The 16,538-nt window shown below is 37.3% G+C and overlaps 1 protein-coding gene across 8 annotated transcripts in view; it reads left to right on the top strand.

Annotated features, from left to right (window-relative positions):
- Positions 1-16,538, top strand: part of LRBA (LPS responsive beige-like anchor protein) — a 779,818-nt gene that overhangs the window by 713,171 nt on the left and 50,109 nt on the right. For all 8 annotated transcript variants that reach the window (XM_060655634.3, XM_060655639.3, XM_060655638.3 and 5 more), the window contains one exon: positions 16,121-16,210. In XM_060655634.3, coding sequence (XP_060511617.2) covers positions 16,121-16,210 — 90 coding nt within the window. The remainder of the gene's footprint in view (positions 1-16,120; positions 16,211-16,538) is intronic.

Below are 16,538 nucleotides of genomic sequence, written 5' to 3'. Positions count from 1 at the left end.
AGATTTTATGCATATATATTCAAGTACAGTAAAACATCAGATTGCAAGTAACTTGTTCTGCGAGTATTCCACAAGACAAGCAAACATTTCTAATCAGTTTTAACTTGATAAATGAATGATGTCTTGCAATACAAGTAGTATGTGACACTGAATGTCACATGATCACACCTGAGCCAGTGGTTCTTGAAATTCACTTTGATATACAAATACTTTGGATTACAAGCATGTTTTTGGAACAAATTATGCTTGCAAACCACGGTTTTACTGAGTATATGTATACTCACATCACACATGTAAATATATGTGTGTGTTTAAATATTTTTATTTATTTTAATTTTTTACTTAAATGAGGTCATACACCATCTTCTTTGGTAATTAGGATTTTTTTTTCAATCAGTGTATTATAGTCTGGTTTCCATGTCAGATACACTTAGTTCAACTTACTCATGTTAATGGCTGCATAGTATTCCATTATCATAGTTTAAGTAGTTTTATTGCCTGAGTTTTACTGTTGGAGACTGTAATATTTGTGTCTAAATCATTTTGCATTCATCTGATTCTTTCCTTATAAAAATTTATAGAAGTAGAGTCAAAAGCATAGTCTTTAGTTGAAAACATAAAAATTTGACTCAACTAAATTTTTATTTTTCTATATGTCTAATTTCTCAAAATTAAAAAAAAAGATTATGTTTCAAGTCCAAGTTTACAGAGAGTTACTTCTGTTTAACTTATTTCTTCACTATACTGTTTGGTCTCTATTTTGAACATATATCTGGTTGAGTTTAAGACATACCAGTATATCCATGACATTTTTTTCCTGATTGGCTATTTATATTTTACAGTTATGCTTTACAAAGTTTGAATTCTATCTTTTTTTTATTTCTAGGGCACTTGGAATATTTACATTTCAATCTTAAAAGATTCCTTTTAAATAATTTGAGTTAGGTTCATTATGTGATCTTTTAAAAATTTTGTTCTACTAAAAAATAACTCTATATTTCATTTCTTAGGTTAAGAAAGAGTCTGATTTCTCAATGTTTGTAAATGATGCTTTGCTTTTTTTTAAAACCAGCTAGAGAGGTTATCCAAACAAAACCATATTTATTATATAGATAATTTTCTCTTTTGCAATCTTCATGTATTTCTTATCAAGTACATTTACTTGTTATGGGTCCTCTTTTAGCCTTAGTAAGTAGTTCATATTATCAGGATTTTTGTCCTTTAGGAATTAAGCACAAAGTTAAACATATTATGATTAAGTAATCATTTGATTAGTATACTTTTTTAATTTGCTGATACCAAAGCTAGATTTTTTTAAAGTTTTATTTGAGAGAGACAGCATGAGTGGGGGAGGGGCAGAGAGGGTGGGGGGGCGCGAGGGGAGAGAGAATCGCAAGCAGGGTCTGTGCTGTCAGCACAGAGCTTCACCCAGGGCTCAATCCCACAAACTGTGAGATCATGACCTGAACTGAAATCAAGAGTTGGATGATTAACCGACTGAGCCACCCATGTGCCCCCGCCAAAACTAGATTTTTAACTGTGGCTCCAAAGAGCACTGAGGCTGGTCAACTAGACAGTCGGTAAACATTGAGTGGAAACCTGTCAAATATTTGGCAAGTGGTCCTCAACTTAAGATCAAATGTGTGAAAGGCAAGAGAAAAACTGGCACAAGTAATGATAATTATATGTAACAGTAGAAATCAGTGAATGTTCTTAATGTGACTCTTTTTTAAATACTGAAAAGTGAATTCTGAAATATAAAATATAAAGTCTTATTTGGATTTTTAAACCTTTCTTGGTAAAGAATTACTCTAGAATCTTGAGACCACTTTGTAGAATTTAATTTAGGTAATGACAGAAAATCTTGATATGTTAATAAATGGAATGTGTTTACTTAATAAGTTATTCTTTTCAGTTTCTCTATCCCAATTTTCTAGTGCTTTTAGATGTAAACATATAGGGGATAAAATGCAATTGCAGAGTTGTGTGCTTAAAAGAAACAGTGTACATAATGTGTTTACCTTAATTGCATCCAAATTTTTAAGTTATTTCTCTTCCAAACCCATCTTAAAATAAAATTTTACAACTTTATTGTTGGTTACTAAGTGTTATGCTGATTTAACTTGTTTTCTCTCTTAGATTAAAAAGACCAGTTCTGAGAGACTAAAATAGTCATTATTAAATTGAAGCCAAATACCACATTGTCACTAAGCCAAGTCTACTTTTATTTCCTTTCCTTTCTTTCTTTCTTTTACTTTCTCTAGTGTGTGTATCTATATTCTCTCTCTATACATATTCTCTCCCTCTCTGGATACAGCTATAAAATCATGCAGGTATGCAATAGTTGGCCCAGAAAACAATGGAATACACAGCTTGTTGAAAATATTTTCATAATATTTCCATTTGGAAATCCATTAATAAATTCTCTAGGTAATATCTGAGATGCTGTTTATAAAATATACATATGTGGTTTTACTGGAATGTCTCAGAGTATTTGCATAGTCTTTTTTATTACTATGTATTTCAACATCTGGAATGCTGCCTGCCGAACTCAGGTTTTATTATAGAAAGTAGTAACGTGCTATTTGCAGAAATAATTGGGAATTGATGAATAAGAATGTTAAGTAATTTTTAGTAGAAATGTTTAATAGAATGTTTTATTCAATGTAGGGCTGCTTCGTAATAGTCGTAGGAGTGTATCTTGGCTGGATCCCTGCTGAATTATGTTGACTTGAATGGCCATTCATTCTTTCAGTAAATATTTATTGAGCAACTACTGTATGTCAAGCCCCCAGAAGCACAAAAATATTTGATAGTCTCTGGTCTCAAGGAGACTCACAGCCTAGTCAATAAGGCAAAAATTATTAACGAGTAATTAGAATATTAGATAAGTAAGTAGTAGGGATCAGTACACACTGCTCTAAGAGCAGCAAGGAGGGACAGCAACAGTCTGGATGAGATCAAAAATGAGCTTTCCCAGAAGGCAGAGATGCCTGAGCTAAGTCTTAAAGAATGATAAGGAGGCAACCACACAGAGAAAAGAAATAGAAAAAAAAAAAAAAAAAAACAGGAAAAGAAAACAATCTATACAAAGGCAGTATGACACATTGCATCTCACATTATACAGTATGAGATGACCAGAGGTAGAGGGTGAGACTGGAAGTATAGGCAAGGACTATGTTATTATTAATCTTAATTATGACTGGTTGGTAACAGTTATGAATGCTTACTTAACCTCAACCAGCACTGTGTTAATTAAGTCATATATATTTTATACATGTATATACATCAACACTTATTTTATACACATATAATGTATATATTGTATATATATAATATATATACATCAAACACTTATTTATAGTTTGCTTTGTGTCAAGAATTGTTCTAAGTGTTTTATATCATCTCATTTAATCTTCATAAAAAACAATAAAATATCCACTCTATTATCACCATTTTTAGATGAGGAAACACAGTCACAGAAGGTTAAGTTACTTGCCCAAAGTCACTCAGCTAATATGTGATAAAGCTAAGATTTTGAATTAAGCAGTCTGATTTCAGTGTCTGCATACTTAACCCCATGAGTGGTGCAACCCCGTGGAAAGGAATTTGGATGGAAGGATTTTACCTAGAGAAATCACATAATCAAATTTGCAACTTGAGGATTGAACATCTCTTGCAAGCCCAGGAGTGTTTGACTCTTAAGAAAGATGAAACCTGCTGGCTAATATTCACAATTTTTTGGTCATTGTAGGATATTTTTTCTTCAATGTAGTTTTACAGTAGAGGTGAAAAAAAAAACTGCTTAAAAGCAGGAACACTCTTGTTTTTCAGTGAATCTTTCTAGCACATTGCCTAAGCTGAACCCTCTATGAGATAGCCTAAGGCCAAATGTGTTAATAATTATTGAAATTGACTAAGGGGTACATGGGGATTCATTATCCTATTCCATAATAGAAATTTAACATAATAAACAAATTTTTATCACCTGGAACCAAAACTATCTAGATGAAGCAAAGTTCATTCAAAACAGTTTAGGCATGTGGTAGAGTTATTAAGCTACCATATTACCAACCTACTTTCCTGAATCTTCTACCTGTATGTTTCCTGTGATTTCAAACCTCAGTTGTGCCTCTATATTTTCTGTTGCTTTATACAAAAGGCTGAAGGGAAAAGTGAAGAAAAAGTGATAAATAAAATTACTTTCAGGGGCTTTTTCTTTTTTTTTTTTTTAATTACTTTTGTTTTCAATATATGAAGTTTATTGTCAAATTGGTTTCCATACAACACCTAGTGCTCATCCCAAAAGGTGCCCTCCTCAATACTCATCACCCACCCTCCCCTCCCTCTCACCCCCCATCAACCCTCAGTTCTCAGTTTTTAAGAGTCTCTTACGCTTTAGCCCTCTTCCACTCTAACCTCTTTTTTTTTTCCTTCCCCTCCCCCATGGGTTTCTGTTAAGTTTCTCAGGATCCACATAAGAGTGAAACCATATGGTATCTGTCTTTCTCTGTATGGCTTACTTCACTTAGCCTCACACTCTCCAGTTCCATCCACGTTGCTACAAAGGGCCATATTTCATTCTTTCTCATTGCCACGTAGTACTCCATTGTGTATATAAACCACAATTTTTTTATCCATTCATCAGTCGATGGACATTTAGGCTCTTTCCATAATTTGGCTATTGTTGAGAGTGCTGCTATAAACATTGGGGTACAAGTGTCCCTATGCATCAGTACTCCTGTATCCCTTGGGTAAATTCCTAGCAGTGCTATTGCTGGGTCATAGGGTAGGTCAATTTTTAATTTTTTGAGGAACCTCCACACTGTTTTCCAGAGTGGCTGTACTAGTTTGCATTCCCACCTACAGTGCAAGAGGGTTTCCGTTTCTCCACATCCTCTCCAGCATTTATAGTCTCCTGATTTGTTCATTTTGGCCACTCTGACTGGCGTGAGGTGATATCTGAGTGTGGTTTTGATTTGTATTTCCCTGATGAGGAGCGACATTGAGCATCTTTTCATGTGCCTGTTGGCCATCCGGATGTCTTCTTTAGAGAAGTGTCTATTCATGTTTTCTGCCCATTTCTTCACTGGGTTATTTGTTTTTCGGGTGTGGAGTTTGGTGAGCTCTTTATAGATTTTGGATACTAGCCCTTTGTCTGATATGTCATTTGCAAATATCTTTTCCCATTCCGTTGGTTGCCTTTAGTTTTGTTGGTTGTTTCCTTTGCTGTGCAGAAGCTTTTTATCTTCATAAGGTCCCAGTAGTTCATTTTTGCTTTTAATTCCCTTGCCTTTGAGGATGTGTCAAGTAAGAAATTGCTGCAGCTGAGGTCAGAGAGGTCTTTTCTTGCTTTCTCCTCTGGGGTTTTGATGGTTTCCTGTCTCACATTCAGGTCCTTTATCCATTTTGAGTTTATTTTTGTGGATGGTGTCAGAAAGTGGTCTAGTTTCAATCTTCTGCATGTTGCTGTCCAGTTCTCCCAGCACCATTTGTTAAAGAGACTGTCTTTTTTCCATTGGATATTCTTTCCTGCTTTGTCAAAGATTAGTTGGCCATACGTTTGTGGGTCTAGTTCTGGGGTTTCTATTCTATTCCATTGGTCTCTGTGTCTGTTTTTGTGCCAATACCATGCTGTCTTGATGATGACAGCTTTGTAGTAGAGGCTAAAGTCTGGGATTGTGATGCCTCCTGCTTTGGTCTTCTTCTTCAAAACTACTTTGGCTATTTGGGGCCTTTTGTGGTTCCATACGAATTTTCGGATTGCTTGTTCTAGTTTCGAGAAGAATGCTGGTGCAATTTTGATTGGGATTGCATTGAATGTGTAGATAGCTTTGGGTAGTATTGACATTTTGACAATATTTATTCTTCCAATCCATGAGCACGGAATGTCTTTCCATTTCTTTATATCTTCTTCAATTTCCTTCATAAGCTTTCTATAGTTTTCAGCATACAGATCTTTTACATTTTTGGTTAGATTTATTCCTAGGTATTTTATGCTTCTTGGTGCAATTGTGAATGGGATCAGTTTCTTTATTTGTCTTTCTGTTGCTTCATTGTTAGTGTATAAGGATGCAACTGATTTCTATACATTGATTTTGTATCCTGCAACTTTGCTAAACTCATGTATCAGTTCTAGCAGACTTCTGGTAGAGTCTATCAGATTTTCCATGTATAATATCATGTCATCTGCAAAAAGCGAAAGCTTAACTTCATCTTTGCCAATTTTGATGGCTTTGATTTCCTTTTGTTGCCTGATTGCTGATGCTAGAACTTCCAACACTATGTTAAACAACAGCAGTGAGAGTGGACATCCCTGTCGTGTTCCTGATCTCAGGGAAAAAGCTCTCAGTTTTTCCCCATTGAGGATGATGTTAGCTGTGGGCTTTTCATAAATGGCTTTTATGATCTTTAAGTATGTTCCTTCTATCCCGACTTTCTCAAGGGTTTTTATTAAGAGAGGTTGCTGAATTTTGTCAAAAGCCTTTTCTGCATCGATTGACAGGATCATATGATTCTTATATATATATTGTTTATAAATGTGATGGATCACATTGATTGATTTGCAAATGTTGAACCAGCCCTGCATCCCAGGAATGAATCCCACTTGATCATGGTGAATAATTCTATTTATATGCTGTTGAATTCGATTTGCTAGTATCTTATTGAGAATTTTTGCATCCATATTCATCAGGGATATTGGCCTGTAGTTCTCTTTTTTTACTGGGTTTCTGTCTGGTTTAGGAATCAAAGTAATACTGGCTTCATAGAATGGGTCTGGAAGTTTTCCTTTCCTTTCTATTTTTTGGAATAGCTTGAGAAGGATAGGTATTATCTCTGCTTTAAACGTCTGGTAGAACTCCCCTGGGAAGCCATCTGGTCCTGGACTCTTATTTGTTGGGAGATTTTTGATGACTGATTCCATTTCTTCGCTGGTTATGGGTCTGTTCAAGCTTTCTATTTCCTCCTGATTGAGTTTTGGAAGTGTGTGGGTGTTTAGGAATTTGTCCATTTCTTCCAGGTTGTCCAGTTTGTTGGCATATAATTTTTTATAGTATTCCCTGATAAATGCTTGTATTTCTGAGGGATTGGTTGTAATAATTCCATTTTCATTCATGATTTTATCTATTTGGGTCATCTCCCTTTTCTTTTTGAGAAGCCTGGCTAGAGGTTTATCAATTTTGTTTATTTTTTCAAAAAACCAACTCTTGGTTTCATTGATCTGCTCTACAGTTTTTCTAGTTTCTATATTGTTTGTTTCTGCTCTGATCTTTATTATTTCTCTTCTTCTGCTGGATTTAGGCTGTCTTTGCTGTTCTGCTTCTATTTCCTTTAGGTGTGCTGTTAGATTTTGTATTTGGGATTTTTCTTGTTTCTTGAGATAGGCCTGGATTGCAATGTATTTTCCTCTTAGGACTGCCTTCGCTGCATCCCAAAGTGTTTGGATTGTTGTATTTTCATTTTCATTTGTTTCCATATATTTTTTAATTTCTTCTCTAATTGCCTGGTTGACCCACTCATTCGTTAGTAGGGTGTTCTTTAACCTCCATGCTTTTGGAGGTTTTCCAGACTTTTTCCTGTGGTTGATTTCAAGCTTCATAGCATTGTGGTCTGAAAGTATGCATGGTATGAATTTAATTCTTGTATACTTATGAAGGGCTGTTTTGTGACCCAGTATGTGATCTATCTTGGAGAATGTTCCATGTGTACTCGAGAAGAAAGTACATTGTGTTGCTTTGGGATGCAGAGTTCTAAATATATCTGTCAAGTCCATCTGATCCAATGTATCATTCAGGGCCCTTGTTTCTTTACTGACCATGTGTCTAGATAATCTATCCATTTCTGTAAGTGGAGTGTTAAAGTCCCCTGCAATTACCACATTCTTATCAATAAGGGTGCGTATGTTTGTGAGTAATTGTTTTAAATATTTGGGGGCTCCTGTATTTGGCGCATAGACATTTATAATTGTTAGCTCTTCCTGATGGATAGACCCTGTAATTATTATATAATGCCCTTCTTCATCACTTGTTACAGACTTTAATTTAAAGTCTAGTTTGTCTGATATAAGTATGGCTACTCCAGCTTTCTTTTGACTTCCAGTGGCATGAGAAATAATTCTCCATCCCCTCACTCTCAATCTGAAGGTGTCCTCAGGTCTAAAATGAGTCTCTTGTAGGCAGCAAATAGATGGGTCTTGTTTTTTTTATCCATTCTGATACCCTATGACTTTTGGTCGGCGCATTTAGTCCATTTACATTCAGTGTTATTATAGAAAGGTATGGGTTTAGAGTTATTGTGATGTCTGTAGGTTTCATGCTTGTAGCAATGTCTCTGGCACTTTGTCTCACAGGATCCCCCTTAGAGTCTCTTGTAGGGCTGGTTTAGTGATGACGAATTCCTTCAGTTTTTGTTTGTTTGGGAAGACCTTTATGTCTCCTTCTATTCTAAATGACAGACTTGCTGGATAAAGGATTCTCGGCTGCATATTTTTTCTGTTCATCACATTGAAGATCTCCTGCCAAGATCTCTTGCTTTCTGGCCTGCCAAGTTTCAGTAGAGAGATCGGTCATGAGTCTTATAGGTCTCCCTTTATATGTTAGAGCACGTTTATCTCTAGCTGCTTTCAGAATTTTCTCTTTATCCTTGTATTTTGCCAGTTTCACTATGATATATCATGCAGAAGATCGATTCAAGTTACATCTGAAGGGAGTTCTCTGTGCCTCTTGAATTTCAATGCCTTTTTCCTTCCCCAGATCCGGGAAGTTCTCAGCTATGATTTCTTCAAGTACACCTTCAGCACCTTTCCCTCTCTCTTCCTCCTCTAGAATACCAGTTATGCGTAGATTATTTCTCTTTAGTGCATCACTTAGTTCTCTAATTTTCCCCTCATACTCCTGGATTTTTTTATCTCTCTTTTTCTCAGCTTCTTCTTTTTCCATAATTTTATCTTCTAGTTCACCTATTCTCTCCTCTGCCTCTTCAATCCGAGCCGTAGTTGTCTCCATTTTATTTTGCAGCTCGTTGATAGCATTTTTTAGCTCCTCCTGGCTGTTCCTTAGTCCCTTGATCTCTGTAGCAAGAGATTCTCTGCTGTCCTTTATACTGTTTTCAAGCCCAGTGATTAATTTTATGACTATTATTCTAAATTCACTTTCTGTTATATTGTTTAAATAATTTTTGATCAGTTCGTTAGCTGTTGTTATTTCCTGGACTTTTTTCTGAGGGGAATTCTTCCATTTGGTCATTTTGGATAGTCCCTGGAGTGGTGAGGACCTGCAGGGCACTTCCCCTGTGCTGTGGTGTATAACTGGAGTTGGTGGGCGGGGCCACAGTCAGTCCTGATGTCTGCCCCCAGCCCACTGCTGGGGCCACAGTCAGACTGGTGTGTGCCTTCTCTTCCCCTCTCCTAGGGGCGGGATTCACTGTGGGGTGGCGTGGCCCATCTGGGCTACTTGCACACTGCCAGGCTTATGGTGCTGGGGATCTGGCGTATTAGCTGGGGTGGATCGGCAGGGTGCACAGGGGCGGGAGGGGCAGGCTTAGCTCGCTTTTCCTTCAGAGATGCTTCGGGAGGGGCACCGGGAGGGAATCAGACCCGCTGGAGGGATGGATCCGCAGAATCACAGCTTTGGGTGTTTGCTCGGTGCAGGCAAGTTCCCTGGCAGGAACTGGTTCCCTTTGGGATTTTGGCTGGGGGATGGGCGAGGGAGATGGCGCTGGCGAGTGCCTCTGTTCCCCGCCAAGCTGAGCTCTGTCATCTGGGCCTCAACAACTCTCCCTCCCGTTGTCCTCCAGCCCTCCTGTTTTCCGAGCAGAGCTGTTAACTTATAACCTTCCAGATGTTAAGTCCCGCTTGCTGTCGGGACACACTCCACCGGCCCCTCCACTTTTGTGAGCCAGACTCGGGGGCTCTGCTTGGCTGGCGGGCCGCCCCTCCACCCCGGCTCCCTCCCACCAGTCTGTGGAGCGCACACTGCCTCGCCGCCCTACCTACCCTCTTCCATGGGCCTCTCTTCTGAGCTTGGCTCCGGAGACTCCGTTCTGCTAGTCCTCTGGTGGTTTTCTGGGTTAGTTAGGCAGGTGTATGTGGAATCTAAGTGATCAGCAGGACACGCGGTAAGCCCAGCGTCCTCCTACCCTGCCATCTTCCCAGGATCTCCTTGAGGGGCTTTTTCAAATCACACATAATCCCCCAGAATTTCTCACATAGCCCTTAAGAATCCTGTATAGTGAAACACTGAAGTGTTGTCACATCCCTCAGCTGTGTTAGGGTGAAGAAATGAGAATTACTGCCTTCATTGGCATCTTTCAGACATTCCCTGTAAGAATCCTTGGTCTCTTACTAATACCAGTTAGCAGACTTCCCTTACATTCCCTGTTCTCCCCCTTGCCCACATTTGGCCTTGTCAAGAACTGTACTCATGTCTCAAGCTTGGTTTTGTCCTTAGTTCAAACCTAGGTGAGGCATAAGGGTCTGGGTGAGCCAGTTATGTATAATAGGCACTTGGTATACTTTTTTGTTGTGTGAATACTGTGTGCAAGGTGGTGTTCTACCAGTTTCACACCACTAAAATATACGACATTCTCATCTTTTATGGTATAATTGAAGAGACAGACTAGTAATGTATGAGAAGTCACAAAATATGACAAGGAAGCTTGAATCAAGTGTGTAATCAGCAAAATTAACAGGCTATAAGATTTGGGAATAAGTACACCAAATAGGTGGAACTCAAGCAAGGTTTTCTAGAGAGGGGTGGGACTCAGAAAATTGTAGATGAGGGTGACCATTCTAGAAGCGGGCAGTCCCATGCGAGAAAACATAAGGCAGAAAGAGCTGGTTATATGTGTGTAAGAAGAGCAGCGTTTCTGAAAAAGAACACTGTATGAGGGAATTGGATGAGGTAATAAAAGTTGAGAGATGTGAGAAGACCTTTATTGCTTGCCATTAGGCCTTTATCTTTTAATGACCGGGGATTAATCAAAGACATTTGATCAAGAGAATATTGCATAAAGGAGGGTTTGGGGAAACTTAATTCTGCAGGATATGTTGAAGGAAGAAACTAAAGAGATTATTGTAATCCTCAATACCTGAAATTATAAGGGGCTTGGATTCAGAAATGAGTGATGGATATGAGAGACTTTATAAAGCAAGTGATTGGGTCTGGTGACTGATTATCTATGAAAGGAGGAGATAAAATTTTTAAAGTAAGAATCTGAGCATAAAAGAAAAATCAAAAAAGAAGGTTAACCCTAGACTAAAGAATGCTAGAATAAAATTAGTTTTTCCAGATTTTAGGCACGTTAATTTTAGGTGTGCTGATGCATACCATATGCACAGTATACATAGATGGCCATTAGGCAGCAGTGTAAATGGGCACTTCATAGAAATCAATAATCCTCTGGTTTTAGATATGAAAATCTTGCTCATAGAAGAAAGATTTGTAGTTGTGACAGAAAAAATTTCCAGGGCAGAAAGTGTAGATTGATAATATCAGAGTGCTAGCAGAGAACTTGCAGGGATGAGTTCATTTATTGATGAGAAAGAACAGAAATCAGTAGAAGACAGAGAATAAAGAAGGTTAAAGAACCAGCCTGGGGCAAAGCCGTGAAAGCCACAGAAGAGACAATGTCAAGAAACTAGGGTGTGATCGACAGTTTAGACTGCTACAGAGACCAGGGTGAATGACAAATGGTAGGTGAGTTGTAGAAACAATGAAAAGAATCTAGAACTGTCAGTTGATGATATAAAGTGTGACTACAAGAATTTGAGATTACAGGGACAGCTAGCTGGCTCAGTCGATAAAGTGTGCTACTCTTGATCTCAGGGTCCGAGTTCAAGCCCCAAGTTGGGCATGGAGCCTACTTAAAATGAAATAAAAGGACTTTGAGGTTATAATCATTACCTTACAATCTTACTCCATAATTTTCACACTTGAAAAAGCCCTTCTATCGTATATTTATCACCAAGAACTCAAAGGTTAGTCCAGAGTTAAAATATTTGTGTCTAAGAATTCTGCAGTCTTTTTAGATGTTGGGAGGACTTGGAAAGAAAATAATTATTTAACTTGTGTGGGATAACACAGTTTTTATTCTGTCATTGAGAGAATAATCAGACCACTATATACATGACCTGAAAAAACCTTTTCCTGAAAGAGGAATGCACAAATTCTACTAAAATTTTAAGACTTAAAAAAAATGTTAAAAAAGAACATTGATATTTTTGAAAGTTGTCTTACCATCATATCCTTTTTATTTCAAAACAATGTAAAATACAAAGCAAGACATGTATTATCAAGATCAGTTACATTAAGCTTGTATCTATAATTAATATTAATATGCAATAATGTCATTATTCTTAGTTTCTCTGTAGTAGTTAATGTTACTGATCATTCTGTTTGGAACTCTCACCTTACGGCTTCTGTATCACCCGATCCTGCTCCCCTACTCCTAACTCTTCCTCTTCTGTTTTCTTCATTAGTTTTTTGTATGATGCCCTAAATATGACTATTTCCCAAGGGCCAGCTCTAGGTCCTTTTGTGTCTCATGTATTTTCTTCCTGGAGTTTAACCAGTGAGTTTCATACTGTGTGCAGAGCACTAAGATTTCTCAGAATTGCCTCAGGAGCTGCAAAGGAAGCTTATTAAGGATGGCTTTATCCACTTTTAAAGTAGATAGCCCTATACCTATATTTTTAACATACTGGGCTTTCATGTTATATTGCATTTGGAAAAAGGAAGCCATTTCTGCTGCTTAAAAATACATATATACAGGGAGAGAGAAAGATGTAAAACCACTGACTGACATTTCTCTTTTATGAATTATAATTAAATCAATACTCATCTTTCATTTTAGAGCCAGTCTTGGGTTTTCTTTTGCTCATTGGATATCTCAACATGAGTAGATTGCTATCACTATCTCTTTAGATTCCACATGTCACATAAAATATATTTTCTCATGGCAAACTAGCTTTCCTAACAGAAACTTGTATTTCCATTCATTTCTTTACTACTCTCGAAAATATGCAAGTTCAAAAGAAAAGAACTAGTCTGGCTTTTTTCTTCATTGGTCAAAATCCCCGTACTCTATGACCTGTTGATTTTTCCTTAGTCCCTGGCTCACATACTTATCTCTTTTTTTCAAACACAATGACTTCCATAAAGACTGAGATATATAATCCCTTTTGATTTGGACTGGTGTCTGAACCTTCAAAGAGATATTTTTGTCTCTGGGTGCTTAGCACTGAAGTATATTTTGAAATCTTGAGCCATACTCCAGTTTCCTAAAATAATATGTTCATCATTATCATTATTCATTCCTGAAACATTTCTTCCTTTCCTTCGCTATTTTAGCTGTGTTAGATGGGGATCATACTGAGCCCCAAACCTGATAATGCAGCATTTTATTTAGTGCTTTGTATGTGCTAAAATACTGTACTAAATACTTTGTAAGTATTATTTAATTTTATAAATGATTCTGTGAACTGGGTATTATTCTCTACTTTGTAGATGACGGACAGAGATTAAGCTAAATCACACAGCAGATAAATGACAAAGTCCAGATTAACACTCTTAGCCATCTGATGCCACAGGCCAAGTATGGAAGTTATCTCTTCCTCCCTCTACTTTATTTAAATAGGAAAAAAGACATGAGGGCCTTTGGGCAGGGACCACCAAAAGTAGCAGTCAAAGGCAATGGCACTGGTTTTGCCAACTCTTCTTAAAAGAAATTTAAAACTCACATTCCTATTTGTCCATAAATCAGTGTGTCATAAAATAGCAATCCCGCCTGTTTCTTTGTGACTACCTCTGGGCTTCAAGCTCTCCCATGGTGTGATACTTTTTCTTCTTCAAGATTGTCCTGATGTTGATCATAAATTGATTTCACTGATCAAAAACATTTTAGAAGTTCTGAAATGATCCTAGTCTCTGTTCCTTGCTCCCTATTGGCTCCTTTTCTTATTTCTAAAGTCTAACAACAGTCTTATCTCCTGCTATTAAAACCAAACTTGCCTAGCTGTGCTACTTTACTAACTGTGTCTGAACATACTTTGTGATGAAGATGGTGATGATGATGGTGATGATGATGATGATGATGATGATGATGATGATAGAGATAACTTATTAATTCATTCATTAGGTTGTAGGCTCCTGCTTTTTGGTGCTCAGTCTTTTTGTACCCTAGACCTTGGTATAGTACCTAAAAGATAAGAAGAAAGGATAGCTTAATGGCCCAGAGTATTAGCTTTAGAATCATGCTGCTTAGGTGCAAATTTTGAGTCTGCCATTTGTATGACCTTGGACAAGATATTTAAGTTCTTTGTGCATTATTTTCTTTATCTTTATAGATAAGATGGGTATAGTAAAGGACTCACATCATATAGTTTAAAGATTAGCTGATAAAAGATAGTAAACCACTTAGAAAAATTCCTGGTAAATAGTAAGTACTAAATAAATATTTGTTGGTATTATCAGCCCTTAATGAATACTTGTTGACTGCATATTGTGGGTCTAATCTATACCAAGCATTTTGCTATGGTTTTTATGTAAATATCATTTAATTCTTAATATAGCATGTTGTAGATACTATTATTGTGTACATTTTACATGAGAGAAAATTGAAACTTAGAGAGGTTATTAAATAACTTACCTGGATCACAGAGCTTATAAGTGGTATGCATTCAGGATTTGAACATGGTCTGTTTAACTTCAAAACCCATCTTCCACCATACCACTCAGCTTTCACAGAGGTGTTTTCCAATCTCTTCTGCCTAAGCAAATGATAGAGCACTCCTTGAACTCATTGAAACAACTGTATAACCTTCTGAGTGTATTTGCCCTGCTTCCTATATTGGGAATGCATTCAAGGACTGAAACATTGAGACCTAATACTGCTATGTGCATAGTTGACGATTATAAATGAATGAATTGCTGTCATTGTTTCCTACAAGATTCACTGTAAAGGACTACGAGTGGTATCCTCAACGAATAAAAAAAGGAAATTAATCCTGGATAATGATTATAGTTCCTTGTTTATGAAATATTAATTGCCTGTAGTCCTACAGAGCATATAAAAATTAAGGATCTATTTTCTTAAGGATTAAAAAAATAACATGATGAACATATATTCTCTTATGAATTTGAGAAGTTTTCCTCATTCATTTAACCTGGAACTTCAGAATACTGTCATGGTGTTGAGACAGTCTTTGTGTATATTTGCTTCCTTCTGTCTCCTCACACGTACTATATATCATTCACCCAATTTAGGGATCTAACAGTAAAGTAGATAGATAGATCAGGTCCTTGCTCTCATAGATCTTGTATTTTAGTGGAAGAGACTGGCATAAACAAGTAAACAAATAAAGTAATTAGAGATAGTGATAGCATCTGGCATTTAGTAGTTTCCCATGATGAAGGAGTTGTTGGTGATTGGGAAGTGAGCATCTGTGCTAGGTGTACAGGAAGATCCATGGTAAGGGATTGCCTTGCAAAGGGTGCATGTACACATCTTTCAGAAAGAGCATGCACATGTTTCTTATGTTTAGTTAGTCCCTGTTTTAACTGTCTCATGCTTGGATGCAACATATGGCTTTTACTTTGTTGTTTAGCCACCTAAGTTCAAAGAGACTGTCAACAATAATGCTCTTTCTATGGCAAAAATAATAGCATCAAGCCATTTTCACAGGTGCTATGTTTCTTTTTTCCTCCTTTCTACTTCCCACGATGAAATGGGGCCTAGAATCAAAGCAGCAATAGGTTTTCTCTATACCTGTAAAAGATTAGCTTTAGTCATCAGGGATGATGCAAGCAGGAGAAAAAAATGCAAGAAAACAGAGATGAAGCCAAAAAGGACAATTTCTGATTGTAATAGCTGGTTTCTGTTTCATATCACTGAGCAAGATGAGAAGGTTTCATGGGTTTTATAGAACAGCTTACACAGTACTAAAGGATGACCTCACCCTCAGTGCCCTTGCCAGGTGCTTAGACCCACTGTGAAAACACAAAGTTGATTTTCAATGTGAAACAAGCCAGAAGTATGGAATGACATTTTCAGGTGACAGTTGTGGTTCTACTGCCTATAATTAGTACCTCTTAACCCTCAAACTTGCCTCTGCCGTTTTCAGGCTGTTGAAGCTCAAATCCGAAGTTTTGGACAGACACCTTCTCAACTACTCATAGAGCCCCATCCTCCCAGAGGTTCTGCTATGCAAGTGGTAAGTGCTGCTTACACTCTTTTCATTTCTTGCCTCTGAGACCATGCTTGACATTCATAACAGTGTTTTGTTGTACTTGAGATTCCCTACCACATCTGAGCCTGTTCTTTTTATGTGATGTCGACCTACTAACAACCAGCAAATATTAGTACATGCTGTTCTGGAGTCTTTGGGAACGTAAACATTGCTCCAGTGCTCTCCTATCTCATCAGCTCATGTTTTGCATTGAAGAATTAAAAGACTTACCATTGTCACATATCCTCACTGCAGGATAATGGCTCCGGACATCGGATTGATGAGTTTTCTGATTTGATCCTATGAGTTTCTA

The sequence above is a fragment of the Panthera onca genome, chromosome B1, assembly GCF_046562875.1.
Source record: "Panthera onca isolate mPanOnc1 chromosome B1, mPanOnc1 haplotype 2, whole genome shotgun sequence".
NCBI lineage: Eukaryota > Metazoa > Chordata > Mammalia > Carnivora > Felidae > Panthera > Panthera onca.
The sequence above is the reverse complement of the archived record's forward strand: the minus strand, read 5'-3'. Positions and strand labels throughout refer to the sequence as shown.